Raw genomic sequence first — 12,122 nt, 5'->3', positions numbered from 1 at the left:
ATTATACATTCTTTTTTAATACCTACATAACAGGTTTTCAAATGGTCAAACTGGAGGCCCTCCAGAATATATTTTTCAAGAAATTGCTTATACTTCCACTTGGCACGCCTGCAGCTTTGGTTTGGGCAGAGGTTGGCTTCCCTTCCATCAGAGCTCGTCGTATTCACTTCACTTTATTTAATTACTGGAGATCTGTAAAAGATTCTCCGGTTAAGGTTTTTCCTAAGTTATGTTTCCAACATTTACCAAGCTGCAAAGTTTGGAGATTAAGATAGCATAGGTTGCTTGAATCATACCCTGCTCTAATTGAAAATCCTTCTAGCTGGAATTCAAGAGAGAAGCTTCGTGAATATATTTTAAACCAGGGTATGTATCTGGGTAGGCAGGCTATTAACAATTCGAAATCTCCAAATGGTTTAGGTTATATAAACTGGACCACCAGGTGGCTGTTTACCTAGAAAAGCTTACATTCCCAAAGCTTAGATAGGCTTTTACAGCTCTCCGTTTTCAAATAATGCCCTCAGCTATGATTGATGGCAGATATTCACACACACCTAAGGATTCCTGTTTACATATTTGTGGAGCACCAGAAATTGAGGATTTGTCTCATTAGCTGCTTTTTTGCTCACTATATACTGAGCCAAGAACTAAATTTATGGGATCTATTCTGTCCAATTTACAGTCTAATACTACCTCTGAAAAGATTGTTTATCTCTTATCTGATATTGATTCTAAGGTAACTTATAAGGTTTCATTGTTTGCTTGGCAGCAATCAAACTTTGGGCAAGAGTTATAGCGGACATTGCAGTTGATTGCCATGGGGATGATCTTATCTAATTTTTGAAGTTGTTTTTAATGTTGTTGTAGTTAATTGTCTGGAATTTTATTATGTTTAATGTATAAAATTCGGATGTTAGTTATTTGATGGAGCATTTTATAATATCAAATTTTTGTTATCGGTTTTACATATTAATCATGCGAATGGCCTTTGGCTTAAGCATTAATAAAATTGATTGATTTTCAAATAGATCACTTTTATATTTAAGCCTTTATTAGATGGTATTATAGATGTATTAGTCAAACCCATCTTCTACTCTGACCATTCTCTGCTCACCCTATATTGGCAGCTGGGTGCAACTTGAAATAGCCCAATGACGTCAAGATACAACACCTCTCTTTTACTACATAGTCAACTTAACAAGGTATAAACATTTTTACACTGATAACAAAACTGCAAATGCCACATACTGTTCATACAGGAGGGATCCAGACACAAAATGACTAAGGAATCACGGAGATCAGTTTGGCTAAAAGAGCTAGTTCGATTGATTTCCTCACATAATATTAATCAAAATCCAGTGGAACTCAAATTACTGGGGAAAAAAATAAAGAAAAGAATGAAATTTGAAAAAGTGGATATGCACAAAATACAAACTTCTTTACCCTATACTATGCCATTTTATTATGTTAATACTAACAAACATCCTAAATTGCTAGCAAGGATGATAAAAAATAAAGCAGAGTGTAGGTTTACTATTGCTTTTCAGTCAGCACAGGGCACCTCCAAAACTAGTGAAATTATTAATGAATTTTGTGACTTTTTACTGTAATCTTTATATTAGGTTTATCACACAGCATTTGAGGAACGGAAAGGAATGGGACGGAATGGGGGAAAACATGTGTTAGCGCATGGGAGAACGCCGCCGATGCTGCTGGGAGTCCCCAAGCCGGTTTTGAACCGTTCTTCAAAATTGGCTGTCTTGGAATGGCTGGGGAATGGTTTGGGGACTTCCGGTGGCATTGGCGGCATTCTTCCATGCAGTAACACACATTTCCCCCCCGTTCCATTCCGTTCTGTTCCCATTCTCCCAAGTGCTGTGTGATAAGCTTATAAATCTGAATCATCACCCATAGCAGAGCTTAATCAATTCATATAGCTTCTAGACATTAAAACACTACCTGACTCTCATAGTAAATCCATGAATAACCCCATTACTGAACAGGAAATTAAATAAACAATAAAAAATTAAAGCCAGAAAACCCCCCAGGCCCTGATGAGTTTACTAGAAAGTTTTTAAAAATGCTCTTTAATGAACTGGCATAAAGGACTTGAACCAAAAATTCTTTCCCAACATCATGGTACAGGTCCTGAATTATACCCATTTCAAAAACAGTTGAGAACCATTCAAAACTGTCATTGTTCTTTTTCATTGCATGAATAAATTAAGATGTCAAAATTGTGACATCAATCCTAGCTAGTAGAATTAACAACTTTATCATGGGATATATAGAGTCAGATCAAGTGTGATTCATGCCCAGTTGTACAGTATCAGATACCATACATAGGACACTAAACATAATGCAGTCGCCCCTCTGTTTTCATCTGTTCTGGACCACCATCCCCCAGCAAAAATGGAAATTTGTGTATATTCAAGCACTCGCGGGCAGCTGCAAGTGCATGCCATGGGTGATGCCACATTGTTTTCCCCTCCATTTGCCACTTGTGTATACGTGAGCGATGTGGATCTCAAGTCTGCAAAAACTGAGAGTTGACTATACATTATTTCAATCTGTCAGAGGCCCAAGTCACTCTCATGTCTTTAGATGCAGTGAAAACCTTTGACAGATCAGAATGGAAGTATTTGTTTGAACCTTTTAAAAAAATGTGAGACTCCAAAGAACTAATGAATCAAGTGTCTGTCGTTGAAAAGTGGTCCTCCAAATGTTTTGGACTTCATCTTCCACAATCCATGGCCATTCATTGGCCATATTGGCTGCAACCTCTGGGAGGTGATGTCGAAAACATCTGGAGGACCAATAATTGTGATCCACTGAGTGGAATAAAAGAGTTATGACACATACTGAATTTTTTCAAGAACAACAACACACCATCCAGCTATGTAACCATCTTTGGACAATGAGAACTATAGTATTTAAAGATACCAAAGATTGCAACATCTTTGCCACAAGGATGCAAAGGTAGTGGGATGGACTTCTCGAGCTTATCTAGTTTGATGCAAACAGGTAATTTTAAACCCTCAACTTAAACCCTTGACCTCAGTAGACAGCCATGCATTTCACTTCAATTCAAGGCATTTTTAATCAACATTTGTATGTAAATATGGACATCCAACTCTAGCTTTTGGATACCCAGTGGAGAAAAAAAGGAAACATATAATTTAATCAAAGAAACATAAGCACAGATTCAAACTGGAAGTTATACTGATCAATGCTAGGATATGACTGGGGAGGTCTGACACTGTGCTTGTGTAAATTTGCACTCTTGTAGTTACATTGCCCTTCTGCTGATAGAAGTTGCACATTGTGCAACCAATTGCCTATCTGTGAATATGTTTATTGTTTCCACAGTGTCAGTGAATCAAGCAGTGAAGTGAATGCACTGAGGATTAGTTACACATCATCCAAGAATGTGCAACGTCACGTGAAACGCTTACACTTGCAGGCCTCCACTCACACCACTATTAATTGAATATGGATGTTACACCATGGACACCAAACTACAACTGCATGTGTAAAGAAACTTAAAAATTCATATTAAAGGTGACCTTCTCAGTACCATATTATTTAATACAGATTATTGCACTACATTAATAAACCAAGCAAGTCAGTTTTATTGGGAACTGGAGACAGATCTGCGACTTGTAGATTACAGTTAAAAAAACAAAGCCCAAACTGTTGTTCTTTTGTGTTTCATGTGAGGCAAACATAACCGAGACCTTTGAAAAACAATTTGAGATAATGCTACAAACCTCCAGAACTTGCAAAATATAGACTTTTGCATTCGACAGCTATCTGGAACAATCTCTGAGGGTGAAAAAGAGAGAAGAAAACCTAATCAACTCACCAAAGTTTGTAAGAAAAGATGAACAAACTTCTTTAATTATATAAATGGAGAGGTTTTGGCATTCTTCAAGAAGTGAAGAGTCAGTCAACAAACACTTCTCTAATGAAGACTGAAATGTGAACTTATGATCTTTGTTTTATTGAATAACTTCAGGCAGTTAGGAAGTAAAGCAAACTGCTGTACCTACTAGTTATGAAGTTAAAAAAATGTAGTCCCCTATCACAGAAAGTTACTTTTCAAAGCTCTGCCTGTTCCTGTGAAGAAAACAGGTAGTCATTTGTTCATTCACTTGTTTTGATGCAGTATCATGAGGATTCACACAAGCAATAGCACTTTGTAATGATACAACTCTGTTCACCCTCCTTCTCTGTTACGTGCTGCAGCTGTTTGAAAAATTACTGTCTGAGCTTTGGCTGAAAGTGCACTCTGGGTTTTAAAAATGTGGTTTGTTCTCCTTCTTGCTGTGAGTAGAAATCTGAAGTCAAAAACTTTCACATAAAGTGCAACATCCTGAGATGATACGACATCACTAGCAAAGTGGGAACCAAATTATCTCTCTTGAAGCATCACCAAAGGAATTCCTTGCCAGCTTTATTGCCGATTAGAACACGCTCTGAAGAAATTACTGACAAAACACTTCATAAAAGTCCTATGACTAGCAACTCATGGTAAACAACTGATGAACTCTAGTACACAGCAGAGCAAACAAAGTTGTTACAGCTTCCACCCACTCGCTTCTCTTTTTGTATCAGACACCTAAATAAATTATTTTATATACGTTACTATAATATCTAATCTTAAATGTCAAACTTTTTTCTTTTGCATCTAACAGATTTCAGGTGGGTGGAAAAATCTGATGGCATTCTCCTCTAGAAAAATGCCTCCATTCTCTCACTCAGGTACCAATGCTTATTCACAACCAAGGAAAACACAACTCTGCCCAGGTTAAGCAGAGAGGACATTTTGTTGCCTGTGATGAATGCAGTGTAAGGGATAAAAAGTGTTTGACCATGAAAAGAAATTATTTGCAGCTAGCATGCAACATTCACAGGTTTTTGTTTTGTTTTGTTAATATTTGATGAAGTGGTCCTTTGACATTCGAATTATCTAACCTATAATGCAATCCTATTCAGCGTTCACTGTGGCCCAGTGGGCTTTATTGCTGTGGACCTTCAAGTCATCTCTGATCTATGGTGACCCCATCATGGGGTTTTCTTGGCAAGATTTGTTCAAAGGTTTGCCACTGCCTTCTGCTGAGGCTGAGAGCACATGTCTTGCCTAAGGTCCGCCAGTGGGTTGATGGCTGAGCAGGAATCGAATCCTTAACAGACAGGCCAAAATAATGCTGCTTTGGGTCACTTTGGAGGTATGCTGTTTAAATGACACACACATTTTAAGAGGCCAGAAGCTGCTCCAAAGCTGTGCTCTAATCCTTAGGATTGGAGCATGGCTTTGGCTTGGCTTCCTGCCTTTTAGGATGCATACATCATTTAAACAGCATACCTCCAAAGTGACCTGAAGCAGCTTTATTTTGGCCTGTCTGTTCTCAAACACTCAAACCACTATGCCACTACTAAAATATTTAATGATGGTGCCCTTATTTTTTAAAACTGTACAAGGATGTTTGGACGTAATGCAACATTTGCCTGGGCAGCAGTACCGACAGTGCAAGACAGGGTAAAGAGAGTTACAAACGTTTGACAGCTCTGCACTAGGGTTGCCAGACTGAAAGTTATACCTTAAATCACTTTGTAGAAAAGGTGCAGCCAACAGGCAACCCCCTACTGAAAATATCCCTTCCACACAACTATTAAAAGTATAGGAACCTTTTGTGCTTTTTACACATGCAGCCCTACACATTGCTTTTGTGTGTGGAAGCATCAGGATTATGACTTCCATGGTATATAAGTTGTATTGATAGTCTTCCAATTCCTAATATCCTTTACGTATGCTTCTCTTCCGTTACAGGTAAGTTCACAAAAGTAATTAGAAGAAATTTGTCATTGTTGTTGTGTGCCTTCAAGTCATTTCCAACTTATAGCAATCCTAAATCAAAGCTATCATAGGTTTTTCTTGGCAATATTTCAGAGGAGGGTTGCCATTGCCTTCTCCTGAAGCTGAGAGCATGTGACTTGCCCAAGGTCATCTAGGAGGTTTCATGGCTGAGCTGGCAATCAAAACCTGGTCCCCAATGTCATGGTCCAACACTCAAGCCACTACGCCACATTGGCTGTCATTAGAAGAAATACTCCTTATTAAAAGAAACAATGTATGAGTATTTGAGTATTCGATCCATCTTTTGGTAAAGAAATGTACAAAGGGATTCTGTTAATACAGTTTATTGGCACACGTATTGGCAAAGCATACATAAAATACAGTTGTATCATATAACACACCGACTTACTGTATTTTTTCTTTTACATGATGGGTTGAACATATTAATATGTAAATGAAAAATTAGTTTCTTTTATAAAGTTTCACATAAATATACTGGAATCAAAAAAAAATAATTAGTTTGGAGATCTTTACAAAAGTATTATACAAGAAATATAGTGTGAAAACAAACAAGGAAAGACAATAAAAACACAAAAAAATTAGTCTTTGTTTAAACTGCTCACAGAATTAATGGGTTACATGGCTTTCAAAATGCAGATCAACAGCAATTTTACAAAGCGTAAACTCTCATAGGGAATGAATGCCTTTCTTCACATAAAAATATTTATTATGTCTGATGAAACAAAAAGACATTGACTTGTCTCAGTGCTTTTGTAAAGTAAAAGGAAAACTATTCATAAGAATCAGTTACAATGTCAGTTTAAAGCAGTGGACCCTTGAAATGGCTAGAAGCAGAAGAAGGAAATGGTGGGCAGCACCAACAACTGGAGGAAGCAAGCCAGGAGGTAATTTCACCTTTTGTTAGGGGACAGTGAATTAAAGAGCAAAGCAAAGTAACTTAGAAGGGTAGGGCAAAAACCTCTAAAACCATGAACTGCAGTCCTGCAACAAGCTATATGTATTCTTAATCCAAGATGGCTCCCCTTCCTAGTCCAGTAACCAGAGTTGCGCATGCTCCATTTTAAAATAATCTGAAATCATCCATTTTTTGAAGGGATGGTGAAGACCAAGCCCCCCTTTTCACTCACAGTGGCTACTTGCAGTGGGCTTCCCTGATTTGAAGCAGCAACACAGGATCGTCTGGCTACTATGCATTGGTTGCAATGGATCAGAGTCATGATAATCAGTCAATATTCTGGGTCTCACTGGGTTTTTAAAGGGATTTTAATTTGAAGAATTACACTTAGCAATGGAATTTGTAGTATCTCATTGTTCATAAAGCTCACATTTGTTCGTTTCATGAGACATATGTTAGTAGTTCCTGCTACTGAAACATTCTTCACGTAAACATCTTTGCTAGTCTCCTGAGGATAGGTTTTAATCCCAAAGCCTTTAGACTACAGCTTTTCTTCATAATAAATGTCTTCCTGGAAGTGGTTGAAATTTTCTCCTTTCTTGACCCCATCCCACTGGCACCCCAACCCTACCTTAAACATTAAAATGGCTTTCCAGGGGAAAAACACACACTCTGCAATGAGATAAATTAAAAATTGTTTACGAAAGGTCTGGGGTTCCTTAGCCACATTAGAGCAGAAACTTCAAGAGAAAGTTGAAAAACAAGATGTGTTTCGTTTGCCATGTTTATTTTTATTTTATTTTTTACAAAAAATCTCAATAGATCCTGAGCACTGATGGTCTGATATGGCCTTTCCTAGGATAAGGGAGATCATAGCAGGGGGAAAATAACTTCCACTTAAATGATAGCATTAAGAAATTGTCATGAGGTGCTACTTACATATTCAGTTCTTTTCACGGAGGTCAGTGCCAGTATCATGTCATGTGCAAGGGCTTCCAAGATAACCATCTGGAAGCTTATAAATTATTTTTCTAACTTAAAAAAAGATAGCTGTACATCTAGAAATAGCTTCTATATCTGTGGAAAACTGGGAGGGTTGTTTTTTGTTTTTTTTGTTTTTTTGTAAAGAATGCTGGGAGATAGTAAATATAACCCGCTATTATAAGCAACAGTAGCTGCAGCCTCAGATAACTTATTGGGAAGCTTGCGGTGTTGGATTTTCAGACTTTGTCTCCTGGTTAGCAGGAGGTTTACTGTTCCATGGGCTGTTGTTTCCCAGTGCAGGAGAATTGTTGAAGTCTTCATCATCGTCCATGCCATTTGCGGCATCATATTGAGTGTTTTCTAGCCTCGTGATGAGCCGCTCATCTTCGTCACCAAATTCTCCACCCATTAGAGTTGGTTCCCCGACTACCATCACATCCTGCGAAAAACATCCAACAAATGTTATATGAGCAAAGCTGAAGAAAGCCAAAGAAACTATTTTATCTGTCTATAAGCATCCTCATATCATATGAAAAGAATACAGAATGGTTTCCCCCCTCATGCAAGACTCTATTAACATGATGTACCTTTGCACTCTTCATGATAGCTGCCTGTTACAGACTGCCAAAATAAAGCTGCTTCGGGTCTCTTTGGAGGTATGCTGTTTAAATGATGCATGCACCCTAAGAATCCGGAAGCTGCACCAAAGCTGCACTCCAGTGCTTAGGAATGGAGTGTGGCTTTGGGGCGACCTCCGGACTCTTAGGACCCATGCATCATTTAAATAGCATATCTCCAAAGAGACCCAAAGCAGCTTTATTTTGGCAGTCTGTAACAGGCCCAAAATTCACTTATTCTCTTTAGTGTGTAGAAACCTATTTCAGGATTCTACTTTGTATAGTGTTGACACTTAAATCCAAAATAAAAACAATGCAAATGAAAGAAAATGGGCATAAAAATAGAATCCAGCATATTTCATGGAAAGGGTTTGAACAGTTGCTTTTGTGTGACCCTTTCCAGAGTCAACAAACTGTTAAAATTTAGCTTATATATAGTTTTTCTTTTCAGTCAGCTGAACTCAAGCCTATAACACAATCCATTTGAAAGTTGTACAGAAGACCCTTCAAATGAACAAGTACCACTGTCGCCTTGCTGCAAGGCTTCCAGTCATTTGAAGAGGGTTTGCACAGGGGAACATCCAGGTGGATTGTGATCAAGGGTTTTTTGGGTTATATCACTTCATACCTGATTTCTGCTACCATGGGCTGTAGCAGTTAAAGTGAATTTGATAAACACTACCTTTAATGCACCAGCCATTTGAATATAGAAATCAGCACTTCTTATTCCTAACCAACCCACTTGACACTCCACTACTTAATTATGGTAATTAATTTAGGTAGAGGATTTTTTTTGATAAAAACAATGTTCACACTGATTTGACAATTTGCATCACTAATTAAGTAATTAGCAAAAAACTGCTGATTGCCAACAAGCCCTGAATTTACCATCTGTTATTTCATAGTGCTTGTCACCTCTCTGTGTAGGCAACACTGCTGCCAATCTGTGCAGTATGAGGACCAATCTGTCCAGCTGGTATCATAAAAGGAAGACAGAATGCTAATTATAATTACACTGATGAAGCTAGCAGTTGTCAAAGCTGAAGAGGGCAAGAAGGAAAGGATCGGTCCCATGGCTGCTGCGAGTGCAAAGAGTCCTTTCACAAAGACATGCGCAGCACCACAAGTGCAATTGCACATCAGTGGCTTCCTGCTGATTGTTAGCCAGCAGGGGGTATAAAGAGAAAGTGCCAGACAGGAAAACCAGAGAGCTTTCTTGATCTCGCTGCTAAAAGCAGATCCACTGATCATAGCATTTGGGCAAAGGAATTTATCTATGGGCACATCTTTTGATACGCTCTCTTTGGCAGGGCTTCCTGTGACACGTTCCAAGAAAATGCAGCCCTGCTGATATTTTAATATCTATACATTGATTTAACAAGCCATTAATGGCTCCACAAAGGTTTGAGTATTGAAAAGGACCTGTTTCTATCTATATAGTAATAAATGATATGTTGAAAGCAAACAACCTAATGGTGACTATAACCTCTATAGCCTCTTAGCACCATTCAGTACTACACAGTCACAGCACTACCATTCAGCTTCATCCATGAATCCTGGAGTTTCTAGTTTGGGCTCTAAAGTATCTGGATATGACTCCTAAATGTTGTTGTTGGTGTGTGCCTCAAAGTCATTTTGGGCTTATGGTGGTCCTAAGGTGAACCTATCATTGGGTTTTCTTGGTATGTTTCTTCAGAGGGGGTTTGGCATTACCATCCTCTGAGGCTGAGAGATAGGCCAAGGTCACCCAGTAGGTTTCCATGGCCGAGCAGGAAACTGAACCCTGATCTCCAGAGTCATAGACCAATGCTCAAACCACTACACTCCTCCTTAAACTGCAAATCCCAGGGTTCCACAGAATGCTGTCATGGCACTTAAAGTGGAATCATGATGCTGCAGTTGTGTAGCATGAAAGGGCTCAGTCTCTGAAATAACTCCACCTGAGTCTCCCTTGCTGTTATTTATGACAGAAGCTCCCTCTCAGTACATTTTTGAGGTTACCTCATTCCTCCTCAAACCCTACCACAAACCTGAACTTTCTCAAGAAACCTTTGGTTTATACCATAGTCTGACTTCAGCCGGAATCAAGCCTAGGTATGTATGGTTTAGCCCAGGGGTAGGCAACCTTTTTGAGCTGGGGGCCGGGCTGCTGTCCCTCAGACAACTGGGGGGCCGAAGCCAAAAAATAAATAATTTAAAAATTTAATTTTTAAAAAATAAATAAATAAACTGGGACAAATGTAGGACAACATTTTCAAATGGTGGACGCTTTTTTTTAAAAAAGTGGAGGACATGCACAAAAATTTGCTGATTTTTTTAAAAAATGTTAATATAAATGCATGTTTCTGAAGCGTCTATAGACAATTGCCCCCCTTGCCCCTGCGCACGAGAGGCCAAAGGCCCCAGCAGCAATCGGCGGCAGGACTGGGCTGGGGCCGGTCCCAAGGCCTCACCGGGCCGCATCCGGCCCACGGGCCACACGTTGCCTAGCCCTGGTTTAGCCCTTTCTCATCTCTGTCTCTCTTTGCCCTGCCCTCCTCTTCCTCTTTCCCCTCTTCCATTTGAATTACAATTACAGTCTTAAAGCCCATGGGACAAGAGTGAAAATAATTGAGTGTTTTCTTTCTAATGCTGTTTGGTTTATACAATATTACAGTAATTTCAAAAAAAGATGGTCCAACATTATTTCTAAGACCAGCAACAAAACCCAAGCAATTAACTAAAAGTGGGCTGTAGTTAATTAAAATGTAGCCTGGCATCCTGTTCAATAGTTATGAGATTGTGATCTTATAACTTTAGGGATTCACATTTATGATCTGTAATGATCAAAAATGACCCCCCCCAACCTACCTTGTCAGTCAGACAGCCTCCCAACCAAGGGGCCTCCAAGGTGCAGTAGATCATGGGGATAAGAAATGATGTCTGCAGTGCTCTCCTGGTTGCAGGATGCCTTGATGGAAGCAATTGCAGCAAGAACTTGAGGAGTCTCTCCAGCTGTCTATCTAAATGATCCTGCGACCAGAAAAGTGCTGCAGATGTTATTTCCCAGCATTTTGATCTGCAGTGTCTTGGAAACCCTTTTCTGAAGGTGCTGACTGGATAGCAAGGTAGGTTTTTTGGGGGGTGGCATTCTCAGATATAGCCATGATGACAGAGCTCCAATTAGGTCTGATAATACAGGGCCTTGGCCATAGATTTGTCACTATCCTGTTATACTGCAACAGTATGTACATAGATTCACTGGAGAAAACTGGTTGCAGATATATGTAACTTTTGCCTAAATCCAATAGCTAGTCCCAACAAGAGGACACTTACTGAACTAATAAGTGTTCATTTACCAATTTGTCATTGAATCCATGGATCAAGTCCTGTTGGGACTAGCAACTGGATTTAGGTCTATGTATGTCAACCACATTAAATGTCCAGGGTTGTTTTTTTTCCTTCCCAAAATCTGTACTGCATCAGCTTGAAGAGGAGAGATAATTAATAGGATCAAGATAGTGACACAAATGGACAATTTCTTCCCAATGCCAACAGCAGCCAAAACAGAGGAAGAAATTTCTCCCTTCGTGGCTCCTGCTATCCCAAAATTAATCACAACCCATAACAGACATAGGGAAGGGCAGAACTATTTCCCCACCATACACTGACTGCTGTCACCTTGGTTAGGTCTTTGAATTGGATCTCATATCGAACAGGGGTGTTGCTATGATGAGGGGAGGGTGGCAGCAAAATGAGGACACTG

General features: G+C 39.2%; 1 protein-coding gene across 2 annotated transcripts in view; it reads right to left on the bottom strand.

The window, feature by feature from the left end:
* Nucleotides 1–6,216: 6,216 nt before the first annotated feature.
* LDB2 (LIM domain binding 2) overlaps nt 6,217–12,122 on the bottom strand; it is a 246,506-nt gene continuing 240,600 nt past the window's right edge. For both annotated transcript variants that reach the window (XM_089524758.1, XM_089524760.1), the window contains exon 8: nt 6,217–8,199. In XM_089524758.1, the coding sequence (XP_089380884.1) occupies nt 7,969–8,199 (231 nt within the window). In that variant the 3' untranslated portion in view covers nt 6,217–7,968. The remainder of the gene's footprint in view (nt 8,200–12,122) is intronic.

The sequence above is a fragment of the Sceloporus occidentalis genome, unplaced genomic scaffold (genome assembly GCF_023333645.1).
Source record: "Sceloporus occidentalis isolate IW3139 unplaced genomic scaffold, rSceOcc1.0.p SCAF_5, whole genome shotgun sequence".
Taxonomy (NCBI): domain Eukaryota; kingdom Metazoa; phylum Chordata; class Lepidosauria; order Squamata; family Phrynosomatidae; genus Sceloporus; species Sceloporus occidentalis.
Note: the sequence above shows the minus strand (reverse complement) of the source record. Positions and strands in the feature narration are given on the sequence as shown.